Source organism: Lethenteron reissneri, chromosome 62 (assembly GCF_015708825.2).
Source record: "Lethenteron reissneri isolate LAM-NWPU_2019-01 chromosome 62, ASM1570882v1, whole genome shotgun sequence".
NCBI lineage: Eukaryota > Metazoa > Chordata > Hyperoartia > Petromyzontiformes > Petromyzontidae > Lethenteron > Lethenteron reissneri.
Window position 1 is genome coordinate 286465 of NC_083840.1, and position 25050 is coordinate 311514.

At 47.0% G+C, this 25050-nt stretch overlaps 1 protein-coding gene across 1 annotated transcript; it reads right to left on the reverse strand.

Annotated features, from left to right (window-relative positions):
• Positions 1-3104: 3104 nt before the first annotated feature.
• Positions 3105-23909, reverse strand: LOC133358610 (AP-3 complex subunit sigma-1). The gene is made up of 6 exons (XM_061576997.1): positions 23725-23909; positions 21892-21983; positions 20129-20240; positions 17799-17870; positions 9429-9536; positions 3105-5876 (listed from the first exon to the last, which is right to left on the reverse strand). Exons 1-6 carry the CDS (start codon positions 23791-23793, stop codon positions 5748-5750), a joined length of 582 nt encoding a protein of 193 aa, XP_061432981.1. The 5' UTR covers positions 23794-23909; the 3' UTR covers positions 3105-5747.
• Between the last annotated feature and the right edge of the window lie 1141 nt (positions 23910-25050).

Consider the following 25050-nt stretch of genomic DNA (forward strand, 5'->3'; position numbering starts at 1 on the left):
GTTTTCTCTTATGACTCGATTGTGCGGAGCGCGGTTCGGACTGTCTGTATGTGTGTGTAATAACGATGAACGCGCTATCTGCTTGTTGCTTGGTGTCAATATAAGTGTGTGCGTGTGTTGAGAATGGACGGAGAGTCTGCTGTATTTGCTGAGTGTCAAATTGTGTGTGTGCGCTGCTGCATGGAGTTGTTATCTTGATGGTGAAGTTAATTATTAACTTGGGAGCGTCGGGTATCTTGCGCTGTATTATTTGTGGGTTACCTTGTGCGATGGGCTTAAATGAAAAAAAAATTTTTTTTTTTTGGTGTATTGTGCTGCGAGGTGCTGTGTGCGATGCGATTGTTGCAAGAGAGAGAATAATTGTGGTGTTGCTGCAAAGTTACGACAGGATTAATGGTGTGTTGGTTGCCTGCAGATCTGCTTGCTATTGTGCTTAAATGTACGCGTGTGATCGCGATATGCTGATTGCATGCGCTGTTATACCGTTCTGTATGGTTATGGGGTGCGATGCAGTGGTTGACTATTGGAATTGAGATTGCTATTATATTGTGCGTACCTGTTGGAAATTGGTAACAAATTCGAGGGGGACCCAAATATTTGGTTGTATGGTTGTTGTGCACACGAGATTGCGTGTATATTATAGAGGGGGACCATAAAATTTGGTTGTATGGGTGTTGTGCACACGAGATTGCGTGTATATTATAGAGGGGGACCCAAAAATTTGGTTGTATGGGTGTTGTGCACACGAGATTGCGTGTATATTATAGGGGTAATTGAGCTTTTTGAAAATGAGGGTGCGCGATGACGCCGTTGTGGGTGGCTTAGATGTTAATGCTAATGGGATCGTAAATGGGCGCCAAGTGGCGTCGTGTATTGGTTGATTGCATGCAGCCACGAGTTGCTTTGCGAGTTGGGTTGAGTAACCAATGTGGTTGGTAAACTATTGTTTAAAAATTCCATGATATGACAGCTGTGCGCAGCAAGCTGGGGCTGTGCGTCTATCGTTGGTGGGGTTGTTATAACGTGACGGGGGATGCGTCTTGTGACCCCCAGCTAAGGGAAGCTGGGGTGCACGAATGGAGAAAACTGGCCACGTGTTCGCACGTTGGGCCGCCATTTTGCGCGCACGCGGGGTATGGCGACGATGCGCTTTGCGGAAAGGGCCGCCATTTTGAGTGCGCGCGAGAGATTGCGCGAACGCGCTGGGCGAAGGGGGACGCCATTTTTGAGCGCGCGGGAAAAACCGCGGTGGGGCAAATATTCCATCTGTTATGCCGCCATTGTTGATTGGGTGATGCACGAGTTGTGGTCACATCGGCCTATGGCTGATGGCTGACCTGACAGCCCGGAGGCGAAACCTCCGTGGTATGTCTTAAACTAATGGGCCATGTGCTCATATGGCTCGGGGAGTCATGGTTCAGTTGTGCGGTGGCAGACTGAACCTGGTGTGCCTGGGGCTCACGGGATCTGGGTTAGGGTGTTATTGTCTCTATAAGAGAACATTGCCCCGTGGGGAGAGTACATGGGGTCTGGCATTGCTGGGGGATGAACCTTCCCTGGGCTATAAAGCGTCAGACTATAAGAGGCTGGTGTGTGTCCATCGCTGATGGGATAGTAAGGGAGGAGCATGGCCGAGTGCTGATCTTCCCCGAAATGGCACTAGCCGAGAGTATGGTAAATGGATGTTGCTGTGGGTTGACGACCACGGTGAGGGTTACGGCGAGTTAAACGTCACCGCTGGGGAGCGTGGCTCTCTCCACGCGAGGGTGTGCGATTAGGTGTTTTGTTGGGTTGCTGAGAGTGACCGTGGGTACATGCTGTGTACGTGCGATGTCTGTGCTGGTCCTCAAGGGAGGACTGCTGGTGGGTAAGAGCAGGAAATTTTGTTGTTGTTGTCACGTGTAAATAATATTGTTGTTAAAATGTAAATACTGGGGCATCCATTGCGTTATTTTAGGTATTTATGGGGAGTTTTTTTTAAGCGGGCTGGATTTACATCATCTCCACTACCCTGAGGCCGGGTGGCTGTCGTGTACGACATGCGGATGTGCGTTGTTGTGCTGTGCCTCAGGGGATTGGATTCTCCTTCTCGTCACAGATTCTTCAGCTCCCGTCGCACTGGGTGTTACCTGGTGTGCTAGCTGGATGAGGACTTGAAGGAGCAATTGAGCGCCGTTCGTCATTCTGCTCTACCACTTGCTCTTTGACGTTGGACTTGAGCCGAGCGGATGGAACTGCAACATGGACACGCACTAAAACATCACATTTCTGGGTTGTGCGCGTTGGCCGTTCTTGCGTGTCAGTTGCCGTTTTTGTTCATTGTGCCATTTTTATTCTTGTTGATGTTGCGCGGAGGACAGGCCGGTGTTCTGTTCCAGTTCCTGATACCTCCCCTTTCGTTGCTTGTGTTGTTGTTGTTATAATCTCCGTTGTGTCTGGGGGACTCCTGATTGTGATGCCTTCGCCCGCATTATTTTGTTCTGTTTCAGCCGAGGACGGCTGGGATTTTCTCTACGGGGGAGGGTAGTGTAATGCGGGCGTAAATGGGCGGGGCGGATATGACGATCCGAGAGGGAGGAGTCAGGGTGACGTGGGGGAGAAGTTATAGCGGGGAGACAGGAAGCTATCGGGGTCAGTCGGGGGAGTGAAGGGTGGTGAACACGTTGGGTGGTCGCCGTGCCTCAGCCTGGTGGCTGAGGGGCTCATGACGGCGCCAGCCAGCGGGGTGGAAGAGAGAGTGGAGGATTGAGGTAGGAAGTGGCGAGATAGCCACAGAGGCCACGAAGGGCTGAGGTAGGAAATGGCGAGATAGCCACAGAGGCCACGAAGGGCTGAGGTAGGAAATGGCGAGATAGCCATAGAGGCCACGAAGGGCTGACATTGGGAGGTGGCGAGATCGCCACGCACGGAGGAACAGGGAGCAGAGATGGAGCTGCTGGGGGAGCAGCCAGAGGGCTGTACCAAGAGCCTGCAGCGGAGCTGCAGGAGCGTGGAAGGCTACGGGAGCGAAGGCAGATGTGGGGCTGCCAGGGAGAGAGTCTCAGGAGGAGTGCCGTGTGGGAAGGAGAACGCGAACCCCAAATAAAGGACACGGAGTCAGCAAGAAGTGTCTGAGTCCTTTTATTACATATGTATTGTGTTCAGGTATGACTGCGTTGGAATTCATTACCGGAAGAGTTAGAATATAAATTGTGCACAAGTGGGTAGAGAAATCACTGAAATAAAATTAAGTGTATTGCATCAACCTGTGTGGGGTGGGGGGGGAATCTGCTTCTCGATTCGTGTCTCACACCAGCTGCATTTCCTTATTAAACAAGGGCAACCTTGTCCCCGGTTTCAACTTCACTAGCTTGGCAACGAGGCACACATTCCCTGCTGATGAAACTCGGTTGAGTGAAAATTATTTCGCTGTTGACCGTATATTCCAGATATACCAATGTCCCGGATATTCTGGATATACAAATGTCCTGGATAGTCCAGATGTTGTTTTTTTATAATCGGGGAAATAGAAAAATTACACTTTACCAACGTTTAAAAGCTCCACATCACACAAAGCAAATGTGCCGACTTGCCGTCAGCCACCATCGCCATGCTGCGCAGAAAATGGTGTGCACCAGCCAGCCCCAGTTTCGGCATTGCGCAATTACTGTGGCGTTGTGCTGATGCGTTCCAAAATTGGCTTGCTGCTTTCCGTGATGGGTTTATTTTTCACTTCATACATTTCATATTTGCTTTTTTTACATATATATTCGGAGACAATAAAAAGCAATAAAATTTACATTTCAAGCTGTAAACCGGCATAAATTTGGTCTTCACGGAAATAACAGGGGGTTTTGTAAAGAGAATGGATATACCAGGGAAGAACAGTGTTTCGAGGTTTCCCACATGACAGCAAACTCACTCTGTGCCTCGCATTCCGGCAACATTCTTCAAGGGTTGATCTTGCCGACAAACTACCAGACAGCGTGTCGCGGGCAGCCCAACCGTGCGCAGAGGGTGGAACAATCCACCTCGACTCATGCCAAGAGAATCTGTAATGGAGGGCTCACATCACCTACATTTGGTCCCCTAACCGCCTGCCTCGGTGTCTCCAACACAGCCATTATGTCCCCCAACCCTCCACCCCATTTGTGAGACACCCACACACAAAATTTACGATTTCTCATCTATTAACATCCAAATCGACGATGTCCGTTTCAGGAAAACAATACAAAAAAACACATCACAAGACACAAGATCATTCTCGCTGGAATTCTTTTCAGCAGAGTCCGATAGGGGGGGAAATGAACCAGATGGAAAAATTAAGGGAGATACTGCAGGAGGGAGCAAGTGGTGATTGGGCACACACTAGGCAACACCTCATCGCCACCACCATCAGCACTGCCTTCTAACAGTAGAACCAGCCAGTCAGAGTGACCCGCACCCACATCACCACTCACAATCCAAAGGTTGCGCAAGTTTGAATTGCCAGTCTGGGGAGGGGGGGGGGTCAACGTAAACCCATCACAGGATAAAAACGTATTTCTTTTAGATAAGGCCGCGTTATCCATTTTTATTTTTGCATCGTCACCAACCGACTCTTAATCGGCATGTTGAAAGTATGGCCCAATGACTATGGCGCAGGGGGGGGGGGGGGGGACTGGCCCTCGTTCATCCAGCAATGAACTGACAAAAAGGGGCTCCGTGTGCACCCGTGCATAACATTTTTTGACCATGTGAAGGTCGCTTCGCTGCGTCAACATCCGCTAATTGCAGCACCACCAACATTAATGAACACGGGGTTTGCATGCATCCTTCGAAATAATTAAAAGGCGTACCTCTCGTACGTCATTAACACGTGCGGTTTTTCTATCCACGCTGAGCTCAATATGCTTCTACGGGCTCTCCACTTGCAGAGCAGGGCCGACGGTGCCCACATCATAGCCGGCTTCGCGCTTCAGTTATATAGGCAGTGTCTGCGGACCGAGGCGGTGAAGTGTTCGTCATTTCATCTCACCTAAAACCGTGGGCTTTCACAAACAATATTACAATATTACGATTCATAATTGACTTTTTAGCCCAAATTGCCAATGAAAGAAGTTGTCACACAATGAGAAAAAAAGTGGACAATTTATTGCTGCTGCTCCTGCAGCACATGCCTAGCATGGAGAGCAATCCACACCACATTTAATAATTGGAGACGGACTTTTTTTACTCATAAACACAACCAGCGTTATGATTTATGCAAATGTATAACCTTTCGGCATCACTTCTTGCTTTCTTTCTGAGAACACATTGATGACACAACATCTCCAACCTATTTACTGCCCAAAAACGGAGGAGATATTTTAAAAGTTCTGGAAACTGCCTCATGATGCCAATTGTAACTACCAGCAAAATGTTAGACTACCCAATTGTTAAATGTGTGGATCGCACTCCGGCTTTACCGGTGTAGTGCTTGATACACACCACTGTGACAACTTTATGAATTACCTGTTTTGGCTGGAGGAGCACTATACTACATAAAATTTTACTCACGTGGCGATCCGAATCAGAAAAATCAATGATGAATTACGTAAAACCGGTTTAACAGACCTAACATTGGTCGCGACCGCCTTGACATGGACACAATGATACTAAATCCACAATCCTGCCACTCCCTCATGTTCTGCCCCCCACCCTTCCCCCGCCATGTGCCCCGTACTCCTACTCCTGCTCCTTCTCTTCCTCCTTCTCTTCCTCCTCCTCCAAGGGGCACACGTCACCCGTCACTTGAAGGAGGCGAGGTTGGGCACCTTGATGTTGATGTCCCCGATGTTGATGTTGCGCGGCATGTCCGGCAGGTTCATGTTCTTCACGGCCGACACGGCTCGCGCCGGTGCCGCCGCGAGGCCGGCCTGGAGATGAAGGGAGGGAGGGATGGCGGAATGGAGGGAGGGAGGTGGCAGGCCGCGGGCAAGGAGAGGGATCAGGATTTGCATATGTGCGTATTTGCGGTACACTGGTGCATTATAACATACCAGTCTAAAATCTAAATTTGAATCAGAAAATCTGTTTTTATCAGTCTCGAATTGACCCTGTCGCCAAGTTTGATGTAATTCGAAGGTTTATTCCGTTTGAGACTTTCTAAAAAAGGTCAACATTGATCTTCTTGGTTCTTTCGGTAAAGTCACGTAGAAGGGAACTATTAAAATAATAAAAATAAAACATAATAAAATAATTCTCTCGACGTTTCGGCCACAACACAAGTAGCCGTCCTCAGGTGAAGACAGGTTTGTCGAGGCGACAGCGTCTAAAGGAAAACCACAACCACGCTTGGAGCGTCTATTTAAGCTGGGTTGGAAGGGGGGGGGGGGGGTAAATGCGCATTGACAAAATAATCTGCATATCAAGAGGAATTTAGCATATTTATGGGAAATGCAGGAATGCGATTAGTGCTATTTGTGAAATGCTAATCCGCATAATGCCCATGCATTATGCAGGATTAGCAGCATCAAAGGGAGGGGGATAGGGGTAGCATTAATAAAGGGAAGGAATGTTAATAGTATGTAGCTGCAGTAACTAAACAACAACGTAAAACGCTAAAGTATAAACTACATAGTATAAAATTGTATACTGTATTACTATACACGACCCTATGTCTTAGAATAATACATAGTGTAATATTACAATATGTATTATTCTACCCACCCAACTGTATACCACACTGCTGTATATTCACTATACAATTTCGATACTATATATATATTGTATTAAACATTACACTTTAATACTATTTATTATTATATAATATTCTATACACTATACCATTGACCGTCGCGTGAACGAAGCAAAGAATCCATTCCCTGCGGAGAATACAAGATATATAGTCAATGTGAGTGAGTGGAACGCGGTCTGAAAGTCACCGTAAACGTGGACACAATCAGTTAAGATCCGAAATAGTTAATTACGTCCTTCCAATGATTGCTAAGCCGGAATCCATCTTCTCGGTTGAAATTGTCTCTGTGTTTGTCTATGTGGATCGCCTCATGAACGAATCTCTCATGGTAGCCAGATGGCTTGCAGAGAACCTCTGTCTTGGAGAAGTCAATATCATGTGAGCCCACTGAATTGTAACAGTGATCTGCCACGGCTGAGGTGTTTGTCCTACCGTGTTTCAAGTCTGCTTTATGTTCACGGATGCAGTCCGAGACATGTCGTTTGGTTTCTCCAATGTAACTGCTACCACAGAGGCAACTTGGTTTGTAGACGCCAGGGTACTGTATGTCTGGAACCACATCTTTTACAGATGGGACCAGATCACGGATTTTATGTACTGTGTTGAATCGGACCTGGATCGTGTGTTTAATCAGGATTTTGGAGATCTTTTTTGTGACCCCAGCAATGTAGGGTAAGGTGATGGTCTTGAGAGGCTCCTCAACAGGATATTTCTTGATGGTTGGAGTGATGGCTTTGCGGATTGTGTAGTCGGAGTAACCATTAGCCTTAAGAGCTTGGTGTACGTGTTTGAGTTCACTGGCAATGTGTTCCTGGTCGGAAATGCATTGGGCTCTATGGTATAGAGTCTTGATGAGGGAGTTCTTCTGGGATGGATGGTGGTGGGAATCCGGTTTTAGGTAAGCAACATTGACTGTTGATTTTGGTCCGGGGCACACTTTTTTGGCCCGACCAGGAGGGCGAGCGTCTGGAACAACAGCTGCAACTCTCTTGCATTGCTTCATGCAAGAAAGCCAATCATCAGGCTGGGTGCTACTAGATGGCAACAGACCGTGAAGCTTTGTATTCAACTGCTCATAACACTCTTCTTCTGACCACTTTGACATCATGAGAACTAATTCTGACACACCACCCCACAAGATTTTCTGACTGGGGTTACGCATCGTGGGAAACTCAATAATTGCACAAAAATTAGCTTTTTACCGCACACCACCGGTGTACCGCCAAAAGCTTCATTCATGGTGGTGGTGCCGACACGTTCTGCGGCAATAGCATGCTCTCTCGCCCGTCTGTTGCCGAGTTTACGCTGTTCGGATTGGCTAGGCCGCCCACCGGTTAATACTGCGGTAGGGTGTGTGGTAACACGAGAAATACTATGACTACGTACAGTCTGCTTCGCTCGCAGTGGACATTAAAGCAATCGCTTGGAAGTCATTCTAAAACCGGTAGTAAATAGGCCATAGTACGTCCAAACGGTCCAAACTTTACAGACACACCGAGGCTTTATTGGCAGCCGGGGACAGATTGAATCGCAAACCCTTGCAACAAGCAGCAAACACGGAATGTGATCACATCACTGCTGCAAGTTCATCACTATCAAGCTTACACTGCACCAGAGGGCAGATGGAATAAGCCTGTAGGTAGTCTGCCATGGACTATGAATCCCTTTGTTATTACTATGTGTGTATGTATGTTGAACTTCTTTCGCACACCCCACGTAGCCAACCGTGCGGGATATCCGAGACATTGGTAGATGCAGAATTACCAGGACATTGGGTAGATCAGAAATATCCTGGAGATATTACACCCGTTGAAATAGGTCGTTGCGCCCCTGCATTAGACACCCCCGTGGCTCTCTGCCACGCTCTGCACCAAGCATGGTGAAGTAGGACCAAAGCCCCATGACCCGTACGGCATGGGAAAGCCCTCTTCCAGCAGTGGATTGACCTAAGGTCAATGGGGGCTGTGTGGCTGTGCAGTGTTAACACTCATGCCTCGCAGAAACAAAGGCCTGGGTTTGAATACTGTGCATGTATGTACGTAGGTTGAACTTCTTTCGCACCGTACGTAGCCAACCGTGCCAATCGGAGGTGCAAGTAAGGACAACAAACTAAACACACGAAGCAGTTTTAAATACGTTTTCAATCCAGATTTGAAAGTGCATAGCTACAGTGGCTTACTAATGTCGGAAGAGCATTCCAGACAGCTGCAGAAGTGCATCTGTAAGCGTGTGATGTAGTGACCATCTTTGACCATCAGTGACTATGCTCGTTAACCTCAGAAAGCCTCACCGAGTCTCAAGACTTATTTTCAAGAGGGTCCTGTTAAGTTTTCACAATTAGGAGGGTGATGTTGCTGCTTTGTGTAATCCCAATTGAGTAATTTGCAGGTATTTGTTTCCAGCAGTTGGACGTTTTTGGTCAACACCAGTTACTGTCTTTGTTCAGCTAAGGGAGGAAACGAGAGAATCCAGAGGAGACCAATGCAGAACAGGGGGAGACCATACAAAAACTGTATTCACATGGGGAGAACCAACTCACTCATCGCACGGGGAGAACAAACCACACGCACAGAGTGGAGCACCTGAGTGCGGGAATCTAACCCAGGCCATCTTCTTGTGCCCATCGGATCATGTCAGCTCTTGTCAGCTCGTCAATTCACTACTACACGAGGGCCCGGATACTTAAACTGCACACAGGGTAGTGTGGAGGAAAGGGGATGGGGGACATCACCTCGGACTTCTCCAACTTGTTCTGCGCCTCGATCTGATTGACGATCTCATTCATGTTCGTCTCCAGCACCATCCCGCCCATCACCATCTCATTCAGAATGTAGTGCACCTAACACAGAGATACAAGAGATCCTCTCTGTTTGTAGTCTTTAACATAGAGACGCACATATACAGGGCAGTCATCGATTTACGAATATAATTCGTTCCTGAGGCCCCGTTCATAAGTAGTAACGGTTCGTAAGTCAGAATACAACAATGTACTGTATTTAAATATCCATACCTTCAGTGTTATCAAATGCGTGACATTTCAACAAAAAAGGGAAGCATTTTTAAACTCGCAAGAAATATTGTACACTTGTATGCAACACTGTAAAAAATACTGTATAGTAAATAAAACATAAAATAAAGTAACATAAATAGAGGGGAGATCTTATGGTTTCTAGCAGCAGCTACGACATTGCATTTCTCCTTAAGTCCTGGATTTTTTGCAACATGGTAGAAAATTGGAATCCGTTTGGCAAAGTATAAACGTGTATATATCAGGTATGGCAGTTTAATTAACTTTAATGTCACCAGCATTCGATCATACACACGTGGCTATTTTCACCATCAAAGGTCGTGTCTGTTTGCACCAGATCCCCCAACTTTAGCTCTTCCCTACTGGTACCAATATTTTATCCCAAAGATCCTCTCAATTATTTTTATTGGTAAATATCTCGCTCTTTGAGCCGTGTCCTTTCTCAAAGTTGTTGGCGATCGTGGCCTTGCTAACATTTAGCTCTGTCCATATTACTCAGGAACCTGTTAGTCTATAGGCAATATTAGTCTATGTAAAATGTTAGTCTGTGGGCAATGGAAGACTGTGGGCAATGTTGGTCTATGGGCAAGGAAATCATTGTTATTCTATATCTCTCTCTGTGCCACATCCTTTCTAAATGAAGTTGACGAGCGTGGCGTTTCTTCCATTTTAGCTCTGTTCATAATATTGGCTCAAGAACGTTTGTTTCTGATACTCCCAATTGTTCAAATGTATAATATAAATATGCATCCAGTAACATGTTGGCAAACAAATCTGACAAGTGAAACGATTATTGTCAATAGCCATCGTTAATTCACTCACCAATGTGCAGAATTATAATCTTTGGGAAAATTATCCAGACACCCAATGATAACGGTTTTCTGAGAAAGGCAACTATATTAAAAAAAAATTGGTTTTTAAGTACACAGTTAAATAATTGCAAAAAAAAATCTATATCCAAAAACAATAGTTTATTTGTTTATAGTCTAACTTAGACATGATAAGACATCCCCCCAAAATTCTCAACAGTCATTCTGGCTGAAATTGTTCGGCCTATAAAAGTGGAAAAAACTTAACTCCGCAGCACGACAAAGATCCATCCCAAGGCCATACCCTAGCGCACATGGTGCGAATAAGATCCCCCGTATTGCCTGCATAGGCTGTTAGGGCAGGTGTTGTTAGTGAGGGGGAACTATGAAGGTCAGCATGGCACAAAGGGGTGGGTGGCCACCACCACGTCCGATCGCCTTTGTCTCCCCAGTGGCAATGTATACTACACACCACATACTCATTTGAGGCTGAGTCGACCTAGGGGAGGCCCACGACCGGTTCAGATAATCGTAACTGGTGATGGCCGTGAACTCGGGTCGCCAGGTTTGTAGCGTAGCACACTAACCGATACTCAACAGCTTCCCACTCCGCGTTGCAAAGAGAAAGATCCCCCATATAGCCTTAACAGACTGTTGGGGCAAGTGCTGTTAGCGAGCACCTATGAAGGCCGGCACAGCACACAAGGGGGTAGGTGGCCAGCACCACGCCCGGCTGCCTTTGTCTTCCTAGTGGCAATATTTACGACACACCACACCAGGTATGCGTTTGAGGCTGAATCGACCTATGGGAGGCCCAAAACCGGTTCATAAAATTGTCACTGGTGGTGGTAGTCTTGGGCAGCAATTAAACTCGTATCGCCAGGTTCATAGTGTAGAATCCTAACCGCTACACCAATACCTGCTATTCGCATTTAAGTGATGATGACGTCACCACCGCGCAAGTGCCAGGCCAGGTGCACTTTGAGGCCATGTGAAGTGTCGAAGGCTCGCTGACAGGAGGTCTCGGGACAGACCCAGGTGCCATGGGTTGGCCGACTGAGATGACCGGTAGCTGCACCAGCTTTACCCCCCACTGTGTCAACTTGCTGCATTTTAGCCGCCCGGCGCTCCGCTCATTATTCAGAGCATCGCTCCTCTGCCCTCCATTGTTGCTGGAGGACAACTGCCTCCAACTGTCCAACAGTGTCCTTCATGAGCCTCCTCCATAGAGGCTGATTTTGACACCACTGGTACCAGTCGTTGGCAAGTCCACTCCATATTCTCTTATTTCGCATCAGTCCATCTCTTCTCTAGCCTGTGTCGTGTCCATTTCGCCCGCTCTTTGCGGCCAAACAGAAGCTGCTTGAGCATGCGGGGGCTGGGCATGTGGGCTACATGACCCAGATAATGCAGCCTTGCCTGCCGGAAGAGCTCACTGATGGGAATGTTTCGATTTAAAGCTTTCGTGACTGCAGGGATTCATCTTCTTGGTTCTTTCGGTAAAGTCACGTAGAAGGGAAGTAATAAAATAATAAAAATAAAACATAATAAAATAATTTTCACGACGTTTCAGCCACAACGCAAGCAGCCGTCCTCAGGTGAAAACCAGGTCTGTCGAGGCGACAGCGTCTGAATGAAACAGCACCATGTTTGGAGCATATATTTAAGCTGGGTTGAAAGGGGGGGAAAGGGCGCCATGAAAAAAGAATTTGCATATCAAGAAGAATTTTGCATATTTATGGGAAATGCAGGTATGTAATTAGTACTACTTATGCCCGTGCATTATGCAGGATTAGCAGCATCAAAGGGAGAGAATATGGGAAATGCAGGTATGTGATTAGTACTACTTATGCCCGTGCATTATGCAGGATTAGCAGCATCAAAGGGAGGGGATAGGGGTAGCATTAATAAAGGGAAGGAGTGTTAATAGTATGTAGCTGCAGTAACTAAAACCACCACGTAAACAACTAAAGTATAAACTACATAGTATCATCAGTATACTAAATATACTCTACAATAAGCTGAGTTACTAACAGTAAGTAATACATTACAATTCTACGTCGTAAAAATATAATATGCTTCCATCTAAACTTTATTCTCTTACATCACACGAGTCTACACCGTACTATATACTGCCATAGACAAACCCAACATTAAATTACATACTGTATTGCTATAAACCACCTTATACATTGTAATATTACACTATGTATCATTTTACCCACCCTAATGTATATCACACTGCTGTATATTCACTATACAATTACGATACTATATATTACTTTGTACCTTGTATTAAGCATATACATTTTATACTATTTGTTATTATACACTGTACCATTGACCGTCGTGTGAAAGATACTAAGAGGAAGCAACGAAATATGTCAATGGGAGAGTAGAGAGGGGAAACTTGCAGCGGAGCAAAGAATCCAATCCCTGCGGAGAATACAATGCCAGTGAGTGGAACGCGGTCTGAAAGTCACCGTAAACGTGAACACAATCAGTTAAGATCCGAAATGGTTTATTATGTCCTTCCAATGATTGCTAAGCCAGAATCTATCTTCTCGGTTGAAATTGTCTCTGTTTGTATTTGTGGATCGCCTCATGAACGAATCTCTCATTGTAGCCAGATGGCTTGCAGAGAACCTCTGTCTTGGAGAAGTCAATATCATGTGAGCCCACTGAATTGTAACAGTGATCTGCCACGGCTGAGGTGTTTGTCCTACCGTGTTTCAAGTCTGCTTTATGTTCACGGATGCGGTCCGAGACATGTCGTTTGGTTTCTCCAATGTAACTGCTACCACAGAGGCAACTTAGTTTGTAAACGCCAGGGTACTGTATGTCTGGAACCACATCTTTCACAGACGGGACCAGATCACGGATTTTATGTACTGTTGAATCGGACCTGGATCTTGTGTTTTATCAGGATTTTGGAGATCTTTTTTGTGACCCCAGCAATGTAGTGTAAGGTGATGGTCTTGAAAGGCTCCTCAACAGGATCCTTCTTGATGGTTGGAGTGATGGCTTTGCGGATTGTGTAGTCGGAGTAACCATTAGCCTTAAGAGCCTGGCGTACGTGTTTGAGTTCACTGGCAATGTCTTCCTGGTCGGATATGCATTGGGCTCTATGGTATAGAGTCTTGATGAGGGAATTCTTCTGGGATGGATGGTGGTGAGAATCCGGTTTTAGGTAAGCATCCGTATGGGTGGCTTTCCTGTAGACAGAGTGGCTCATTGAACCATCAGGTCTCCTTTCAATTAGAACATCCAAAAAGGGTAGCTTGCCATCTTTTTCGACTTCCACGGCCTTTCACTGGAAAAACCACCTCTGCGGTACTAAACTCTACTGACCTGGTATCGACAATCAAGGGGATTTCCCTGTCCCCAGATGACCTGCTTGTCAGTTTTGATGTGGTTTCCTTATTCACCAAAGTTCCTGTACCTGACACCATCGCAATCATTGAAGACTTGGTTCATCAAGGACTGAATACTGGGGTACCCTCCCTGGTGGGACACTGCTTAACCAATACATACTTCACCTGGAATGGAACGTTCTTCAAGCAAACTGAGGGCACCCCAATGGGCTCCCCCTATCTCCGGTTGTAGCCAACGTTTTCATGGAGAAATTTGAGACTGACGCCATCCAGACTACCACTCTACGCCCGACCTTATGGAAGAGGTACATAGATGACACTTTTGTCATCTGGCCACATGGCCGGCCTGCTCTCGACCAATTTATCGACCACATCAATTCCATACACCCAGCCATCAGATTCACCATGGAAGTCGAAAAAGATGGCAAGCTACCCTTTTTGGATGTCCTAATTGAAAGGAGACCTGATGGTTCAATGAGCCACTCTGTCTACAGGAAAGCCACCCATACGGATGCTTACCTAAAACCGGATTCCCACCACCATCCATCCCAGAAGAATTCCCTCATCAAGACTCTATACCATAGAGCCCAATGCATAACCGACCAGGAAGACATTGCCAGTGAACTCAAACACGTACGCCAGGCTCTTAAGGCTAATGGTTACTCCGACTACACAATCCCAAAGCCATCACTCCAACCATCAAGAAGGATCCTGTTGAGGAGCCTTTCAAGACCATCACCTTACCCTACATTGCTGGGGTCACAAAAAAGATCTCCAAAATCCTGATAAAACACAAGATCCAGGTCCGATTCAACACAGTACATAAAATCTGTGATCTGGTCCCGTCTGTGAAAGATGTGGTTCCAGACATACAGTACCCTGGCGTCTACAAACTAAGTTTCCTCTGTGGTAGCAGTTACATTGGAGAAACCAAACGACATGTCTCAGACCGCATCCGTGAACATAAAGCAGACTTGAAACACGGTAGGACAAACACCTCAGCCGTGGCAGATCACTGTTACAATTCAGTGGGCTCACATGATATTGACTTCTCCAAGACAGAGGTTCTCTGCAAGCCATCTGGCTACCATGAGAGATTCGTTCATGAGGCGATCCACAAATACAAACAGAGACAATTTCAACCGAGAAGATAGATTCTGGCTTAGCAATCATTGGAAGGACATAATAAACCATTTCGGATCTTAACTAATTGTGTTCACGTTTACGGTGACTTTCAGACCGCGTTCCACTCACTGGCATTGTATTCTCCGCAGGGATTGGATTCTTTGCTCCGCTGCAAGTTTCCCCTCTCTACTCTCCCATTGACATATTTCGTTGCTTCCTCTTAGTATCTTTCACACGACGGTCAATGGTACAGTGTATAATAACAAATAGTATAAAATGTATATGCTTAATACAAGGTACAAAGTAATATATAGTATTGTAATTGTATAGTGAATATACAGCAGTGTGATATACATTAGGGTGGGTAGAATAATACATAGTGTAATATTATAAAGTCTATCAGATGTTCTTGCTTGGCCCTGGCGTGCATCCATGATGTTTTGTGGATGTGCCAATGCAGGAATAGCGTGTTCATAATTACAAGCCCATGGGCTACACAGAAGTCTTTCAGCCTCCTTCCGATATTGTTGAGCTGATCTGGCCCATGCCTTCCGATCACTCCAACCTAGGTGTCTGCGTCATGAACCACTCAGGCATTAAAGTCACTTAACAGGATGACTCTATCCCGAGGAACCAGTTTAGCTAGCACCTGGGACAGGTTATAGAAGACATCTGACTGATCAACCTAGTCTGCATCCCTCCACTTATGTTCATCTTTGGTGGCGGAGTAAGCAACCACCACCACACTTGATGGGGAGGTGAGCCCGCAATAGCCTGGGATTTACAGCTTCCCACACTTCACTGCAAAATAAGTGCCACTCCCCCCTGTTTGGTAGTTTCCTGCCTTAAGTGGAGAACTGTCCATCCCTCATGTTGACTGGAACCAGAACCGGTCCACTGGACCTCCTGTATTCCACAAAGGTCCAAGCAGGACCAGTCCATCTCTTGACAAAGGAGTGGCAGCCTCTCCTCCGCAAAGAGAGTCCAAACATTCCACGTGGCCAATCTCAGTGTTTTCCTGTTCCTGGATTTGCCAGATTGAGTTTGGCCAAAAGGTGTCATGAATGTCTATCCCCCTTGGTCTTTAGCACGAGCTCATGTTGGTGTTTCCACCCTGGTGCTTGGTAGGAAAAAAGTGCCAGGTGGAGGGTTCACCAGGCCCTCACACGCACCGATCTATCTACATACACATCCCCCACTCACACCAATACGGCCCACACACACACATAGCCTGCAACACTTACACGTTCAGCCTGCACCACACACACAACCGCCATTCGCCATGAAATGGCGGTGACGTCACCACGACACTTGTGCCAGGCTATGTGCACCTTGAGGCCACGTGAAGTGTCGAATGCCCTCTGGCAGGAGGTCACGGGGCAGACCCAGGTGCCACAGGCCGACTGACTGAGACGACTGGCTGATGCACCACCTGTGCCCCCTACTGTGCCAACTTGCTGTGCTTTAGCCACCCACGACTACACACACACAGCCTCTACCACATGCACACCACCTGCGCCGCACGATGCTATACAAGCCACAATGCATCATAGACTAGAGTACACACACACTATAGTATAAATGCTACAGTACACCCCACTCTACAGTACACGCACCACAGTACACCACACTACATACTACAGTACACCATGCACTACGTACGGTACACCCCATACTACAATACACCGCATGCTACAGTACATCCCACGCTATTTATAAACATACGCAGACAACAACACGCACACAGAAACACAAACACACAGACACGGGGATACAGATAATACACAGATACAAATAATACAGGTACTGTACACGCACGCTGTTGGAAAGAAAAAAAAGCGTGGCAAAACAAAACTGCTGAATAAAACGTTAAAACAAAAACGTTAAACAATAAAAAAAAATCGAGAAATGCGACTAATCCACCGAGATACATACACATACACTCACTTTAAAACTCAATCACACAAAAAAGCACACTCTCACACACAATCACGTGATCGCCCATCCCTTCAACCGCCTTAGCTGCTCAGCTGCCACCGCGGCACACACATGCACAAACACACTCGGGCTCGCTCGATCTTCGTGGCACACTGAACCAAAAAAAACAAACTCCAACTGCGCGAAAATGCGACCGAGGGAGTCCAGAGGGCTGGGGTCAGGGGCTGATGGCTAACGTCTGCTCCTGAACTGCTGGAGCACGCACGGCCAATGGAGAGAGGTGGGGGGAGGTAGGGGCTGGATCGACCACAGAACGGAGATTTCTCGTCTGTCCTAGCTTACGAACAGAGACTGGGGATTCTTTGCTTTTCCTATAAACCTGAAAATACCTTCAGCGGGCACACCTGGGATATGTTTGCAATGTGCCACACCTGTTGCCAAGTGCTATGCTGCAGCATAAAAAAACCCACGAAGAAAAGTATAATATATATGAACGTTTTGGCGGTACTCCAGTGGTGCGTAATATAAGAAATATTTTTTGCGCAAAAATTATTTTTTTTCCTGCGATTCTCAACCCCCGGTCCAAAAACTTGCGGGGTGTGCATCAAAATCAGTTCCCGTGAAGCGGTCGGAAGACGAATGTCAGTTACATTTTTGATTGCAGACTGTTTTATGAAGGACCAGTGTGTCATGCTGCACCGGTGTAGCGCCAATACATCCATGTGGAGATTCTAGAAGGGTTCGTGCTGATTATCTTGGTGATTTGCCAGGAGATTAATGACCCAGAAAGCACAGGGCTTCTGCCCCATCATCAACACCGCCCGGACCTTGTCAACGTGGAAGATGAGGTCCAGCTCACAGACGTTCTCAAAGCACTTGTCCAGAGTCTCCACGAACACCTGGTCCAAAACAAGACAATGTCAACACCACAATGAATTGCCATCGCCACCAACGTCTGTCAACGATGAACCGCCGTCAAACAATAACAAACATCACCACCACCGCCATCAACACAATAACAAACATCACCACCCACGCCATCAACACAAAAATCAAACATCACCACCACCACCATCAACACAATAACAAACATCACCACCACCGCCATCCACACAATAACAAACATCACCACCACCGCCATCAACACAATAACAAACATCACCACCATAAACACAATAACAAACATCACCACCACCACCATCAATACAATAACAAACATCACCACCACCGCCATCAACACAATAACAAACATCACCACCACCGCGGTCAAACACAATAACAAACATCACCACCACCGCCATCAACACAATAACATCACCACCAACACCATTAAATACAATAACAAACATCACCACCAACACTGTCAATGCTGAACCACCGTCAAACACACTAATAATCACCACCAATGCAGTCAAACACAATAAAAACATCACCGCCAACACTGTCAACGCTGAACCACCGTCAAACACAATAACAATCACCACCAACATTGTCAATGCTGAACTGCCGTCAACACAATAAAAACATCACCACCAACACTGTCAACGCTGAACCCCTGTCAACACAATAACAAACATCCCCACCACCATCGTTAATGCTGATCTGCCATCAACACAATAACAAACATTGCCACGGACGCCGCCATCAACGCAATCATCAACACCATCACACAAACACCTTCAACACTGCACGACAATCAAAGTCATTATGAACACCATCATTACCACCAAACATCACGATCAACACCAGGAACCTAACAACATCATCACTCATTTCTTTAGAAGTGTTTTTTTGTGTTTAGTTTGTTTTCCTTCCCCCGCACCTCTGAATAGCAAGGTTGGCTACGTACGGTGCGAAATACGTTCAACATACATGTTAACATCATCAACAAACACAGCCATCAAGCACCATTACAAACATCATCAACTAATCTCCACCAACACTACTGACAACACCATCAACGCTATAACAACCGCCATTCGTCACTTAAGCTAAGCTTTGTGTACTTTAAGGCCACGTGAAGTGTCAAACGCTCGCTTACAGGAGGTCACGGAACAGAACCAGGTACCATCGATTGAATGACTGAGATGACTAACAGATGCACCACCTGTGCCCCCTATCGTGCCAACTTGCTGTGTTTTAGCCGCCCGGCGCGTCGCTCATTGTTGCGGGCGTCGCTCCTCTGCCTTCTGCTGTTGTTAGAGGGTGACTACCTCCAACTGCCCAGTAGCAAGCATCCTCCTCCGATCTTGACACTGCTGGTACCAATTACTGGCAAGCCGACTCAGCTCCATATCCTCTCACACCACATTATTCCACATCTTCTCTAGCATGTGCCGCACCTGTTTAGCCGCCTCTATCCAATCTACGTGTTAAACCAAATAAAAGCTGTTCAGGCATTCGGTGGCTGGGCAAGCCAGCTACATGACCCAGCCAATGCAGCCTTGCTTACCGGAAATTACTGATGGGACTGTGTCCAGATCTTTCAAGGATCTGTGAACTCATCACACAATCCAGTCTGTGTTAACCCAGGATGGATCGTAGGCAGGCTATCCTGAATATTTCTAACAGGCGCAGTTGTTCCATTAGAGGGTCCACATTTTACAAGCATAAGTGAGGGCATGCCTGTGGCCGAGAAAACCCGAAACTTCGTGCGGGAGCAACAGACCAGATAGCTTGCACACAGCATTGCGCAGCCAATGAAAAGATCATGCCGCTCTACTGATTTGGAGCGAGACCTCAGCTGCAAAACTGGAGTTTGTCATGAGTGTACTGCCCAAGCTCATAAACAAAGATCCCCCGTATAGCCTTAACTGGATGTTGGGGCAAGTGCCGTTAGCGTGCATCTATGAAGGACGGCATGGCACACGAAGGGTGGGTGGCCAGCACCACGCCTGACTGCCTTTGTCTCCCCAGTGAGATTATTTTTACACACAGCACCAGGTACTCATTTGAAGCTGAGTGGACCTAGGGGAGGCCTAGGACTGGTTCAGATATTCGTCACTGGTGTTGGTGGCCGTGAGCGGGAATCGAACTCAAGTCTCTGCCAGGTTCATAGCGCAGCGTGGCGCTAACCACTACTACACTAGCGCTCAAACACCACCAGCACCCAACGAATGACTGCCAGTGTGTGTGGTGTGCGTGTGTGTGGCCATGCCTGGATGAGGTCGAGGATGCCGAGTTCGCTCTCGCACGAGTCCACGCAAAACACGAAGTAGAGCGTCGCGTAGTGCCTGTAGATGAGCTTGTAGTCCGAGCCACCTATCAGCCTGCACCCATGGTTACTCAGCACAAAAGGCTACGGTGGCAACATGGCTCGCTGCTCACACAGCCGGGCAAGTATGTGACTCAGCAAATTGCAAGAGCAAACATCCACGGCAGCAGACAAGTGGAGTTCGCACGTTCCACCAGAATACACGCGTTGTATTGGGGTATTCACAATAAAGTTTTTTTTGGGTTAGATCGCGTAAATATATGTGTCGTTAAAACCCGCCACCACCCGACACAGCCAACTAGTAAGGATTGTCACGTAAACAGAACATGCCAATTCGTCACTAATACAGCACACCGGTGTGTTGGAGAGCCAAGCCACAACATTTACAATAGACAAGAAGGACAAGTTCAAAGGGCTCGCATAATGCATAATGTACATTGCCTCAGTAATCCCCCCCCCCACGTGGCGCAAGAGTGGAGAAGCGTGGTCACCACATCTACGCCTCTATATAAGGAAAAAAATAGTAAGACTTCTTCACAAATCTGGCTGTCACCTGATGAAGCCAGTTGTAATTACTGGTGAAACGTCGTACTCAGATTGTAAATGTTGTGGCTCGGGTCTCCAACACACCGGTGTGCTGTACTAGTGACTAATTGGCCATGTTCTGTTTACGTGACAACCCTTACTAGTTGGCTGTGTCGGGTGGTGGCAGGTTTTAACGACACATTTATATATTTACGCGATCTAACCCAAAAAACCTCAATTATGGATGATATTGGTCGCGAAAGCTTAGTATTAAACTATTGGGATATTGTCAGTCATCTGTGATATCGGCAAGATGGTTTGCACCACACCGCACCACATTTCTAGTTTGTTGATTCCTCGATTTTCGATTGTAACACTTTCCTAAAGTAACCATACATTATTCTTATTTAGCTTGCTTACCCACAAAAGCCTCACCGACTCTTTTTTCAGGAGGATGCTGCAGAAATCAAACCCAAGCCTTTGTTTCTGTGAGGCACGAGTGTGTTAACACAGCATTGCCATGCTGTTCTTACAGCCCTTAGGTCAATCCACTTCTGTAAGAGGGCTTTCCCATGCCATGCGGGTCTTGGGGTTTGTTTGACCACACTTCACCATGCTTGGTGAAGAGAGTAGCAGGGAGCACGGGGGTGCTGGACGCAAGGGCGCAGTGACCTTTTTCAACGGGGGGCGATGCAAGATACGACTGTGGCCCCCCCTACTTTCTCCTGACTCAATGTTACTGAAAAAGCTACGGATGTTTTTAACCCATATACAAGAATATGTAGGTTATAACTATATATTCTATTGTTCTCATTTTTTTAAATACATTAAAAACATTTTTTTAACTTGTTTATCTGTTAATTCGGGCCTGCCAAGTGGTCGACTGAGCCCCTATGTGTTGCATACGCTGCATACCCCGTGGTCGGATGGCCCAGGACCGGTTATGATATGAACTTGCCACTGTTGTTTAGCCTTGGCCATGAATAAAACTCATGTGGCCGGGTTCACCATGCCGCATCGCGCTTTCTGCCATCACAAGGCAGTTGGTGGGGGTTTGACCTCATGGTCTCTGGACTGGTGATCGCTCCGACCGAATACGGAGATGCTCGGACACCCCCCGGTGGGGCTGGAGTCCCGCCGGGGGGAGGGGCGCAGGGGTGAGCCGAGGGTGCGATGCTCACGTTCCCCCCTCCAGGAAGTTGCAGACATTGTCGTCTCGCTTGGACACAAGGTGGAATGTCTCCCGGATGATCTGCTGCTGCATGTCCTCGCTCTGCACAAAGACAAAGATCCCCAAATAGCCTCAACAGACTGCTGCGGAAAGTGCTGTTAGCGAGCACCTATTAAGATCGGCACGGCATACGACAGGAGTGGGTGGCCTTCACCACGCACGGCCGCCTTTGTCTCCCCAGTGGTGATGCTTACTACACACCGCACTAGGTACTAATTTGAGGCCGAGTCGACCTAGGTCCAGGACCGGTTCGCGTAATCGTCACTGGTGTTGGCCGTGAGCGTGAATCTAACTCGGGTTGCCGGGTTCATAGTGTAGCGTAGCGCTATCCGCTACACCACCGCACATCCACGCGCACGGTCAAACGCACGAGTAATCGGGCACACGACTAGCTAGTCACACACACACGCAGTCATACCGAGTCATGGCACAGTGTCACGCAGTTATTTACACACACGCAAAGCCAAAGTCACATACACAAATGTTATCATCACGAACCAAGTAACCTGTCATCAAGCAATTTGGGGCCGTCCATAAATGACGTCACGCGATTTTGAACGATTTGACGCCCCCCCCCTCTAGTCACACAGCGTCACAAAAAGTCAGATCCCCCCCCCTCAAATATGACGTCACAAAGCTCTGCCCCTCACCCCCAAAACATGCTTCAAATCGCTTTAAACTATTATCATTGTAGTGCGTATTTAATGTGGCGCTGCACTCTGGTGTTGTAGGAGAAAACATTTATTTAAAAGTCTATTTAATTAAGTAGAACGTGTTGTCTATTTTTATTTAAAGTTGCGAATTTTGATGTGACGTCACATTTCTCACCCCCCCCATTCGTCACACATCGTCACGAATGTCTGATCCCCCCCCCCCCAGGTGCGTGACGACATTTATGGACGGCCCCTTAAGCAGGCATGCACTGATAGTCACACATACAGCAAGTCATGCGCACAGCTGCGGTCGCGCACGCAAACACGCACCAGCGGTCGTTGTCGGTATTGCATTTATACCGTAATGGGCTTCTTCCAACATCGGACGTGATCAATCCACTGCTGGATGAAGATCCTTCGATGGTGACCAATCCAAGCTGGTCCATGCAGACGAGGTGGCTGTTCGTGTTTGTTGCCGTCTCACATTCGTTACGTTGTATTAATATGATTTTCATTATTTCATGAATGGCAATGTTTTATATATTTGGGCTATTGTTGGTGTCATTGCATTACATTAGGTTTAATGATGCAATGCAGCAGAATCATATGATTATACTGTATTGTACTATGCTCCCAAAGTTATACGTTCTTCCCAGACTTCAACTACTAGGCCGTACAAGTTGACCAGAGTGGCGAAGTATGTTCAACCGCACCCTGGGCTGTCCCTCATCCAGCAGCGGAGTGTCCAAAAGGGACTGTATATACAACTGTGTGTGTACACTGTAAGGCAATTCATGCTTGGTACATCACTTAATCTTATTTGGGGACGTTTGTACGTTTTACACTGCGGTTGTGTTAAATTAATAATCACTTAAATGCTGGTATGGTATTGTATACATGTGTATGCTGTATTTACATATAATACGTATGCCAAGTTAACATCAATCATTGTGTACACTTGTATCAATGTTAATCTGTTCCAGAAACCTTAAACAGCCCGCCGGGGCCTAGTCGCAGACGCGGAGCCACGGCATTTGCCTGAGCGGCCGCGGCATTTGCCTGAGCGGCCCCGGCGGGAAGATCCCGCACCCAGTACCCTCCCGCCCCCGCAACCCCAACTGCGAACTCACGTAAAACTTGTAGAACTTGGAGAGGCGCGGCTTGCCGTGGTTATTGAACACGAGGATCGCTTTAATCATGGCGAGAGGCCGGGAGGAAACGAGAAGAATAGAGAAGGGGGAGAGCCTCAGGGAAGGCAGGCACGACGAGAGGGATGAGAGCGAGCGACGCACGGGTGGGTGCCAGGGCAGAGGTTTTACCTCCACTTTTGCCTTGCTCGTTTCCCAATCCCTCGAGCAGAGGCTGCAGCGCTCCACCCCCCCTACCCCTACCCCCCTACCCCTACCCCCCCTGCCCCCCCTGCCCTACCCCCCCTACCCCACAGCCCCCTCTCTATCTCTCCTCCCTGGCTCCTCCCCCCTCTCGCCGATACTGAATAGCCTCTTGTCGTCACAGCAGCCCTTTTGCCCACTTCAGCAATTGTTTCTTGCTGTGGTTGTCCCACCTGATGACGGTCGCTTGTGTTGCGCCCGAAACGTCGTGATTTAATTTATTTTATATCTACGTGACTTTACCGAAAGAACCAAAGAGTATGGTTTAACATGTAGTCATAGTGGGCTTTCGCGACCAATGTTATTCATAATACTTCCAATCTAGAATAATACATCCTTTTTTGGGGTTATATCGCGTAAATATAAACGTGTCGTTAATCCCACCACGACCATACAGAGCAAAATCAATAAGGTATGTCACGTAAACAAAACGTACCAATTAGTTGCTACTTCAGCACACCATTTATATTTTGGAGAGTAAACCCACAACATTTACAATTTGAGAAGTGACGTTTTGCCGGTAATTATTAGAACCAGCTTAATCAGCCGGTGGGCTGACGTAGTAACGAATTGGCACGCTTTATTTACATGACAAACCTTGCTGATTGGCTGAGTCGGGTGGTGGTGGGTTAACGACACATTTACGCGATCGAACCCAAAATGTATTTTATAGCATGGGTACCATGATTTTCGGATGAAATACAATTCGGAATTTTGGAATGTAATTGGGCAGTGGATTTACGTTTGGTGGAAATGTCCGTGAGTTAATAGATTAAGATAGATTGATCATGTATTCACAATCGATTAATGGAAATAATAGCAATCATACCAATACCCTCACCGCTACCTAACCTTAACTCCACTCCTAACACTGACCTTACACCTACCTCACACTAACCAAGCCCCTACCTAACACTAACTCTACCCCTATCCCTGCGGTAATGCTATCATTATTATTCCGCTTGTTTACCCAGGAAAGCCTCACCGAGTCTCAAGACTCCCATTTCAAGAGGGTCGTGCCAAGTTTCTTTGCAGTCAAGGAGAGGAGCAAATTTGCTGCTGCTG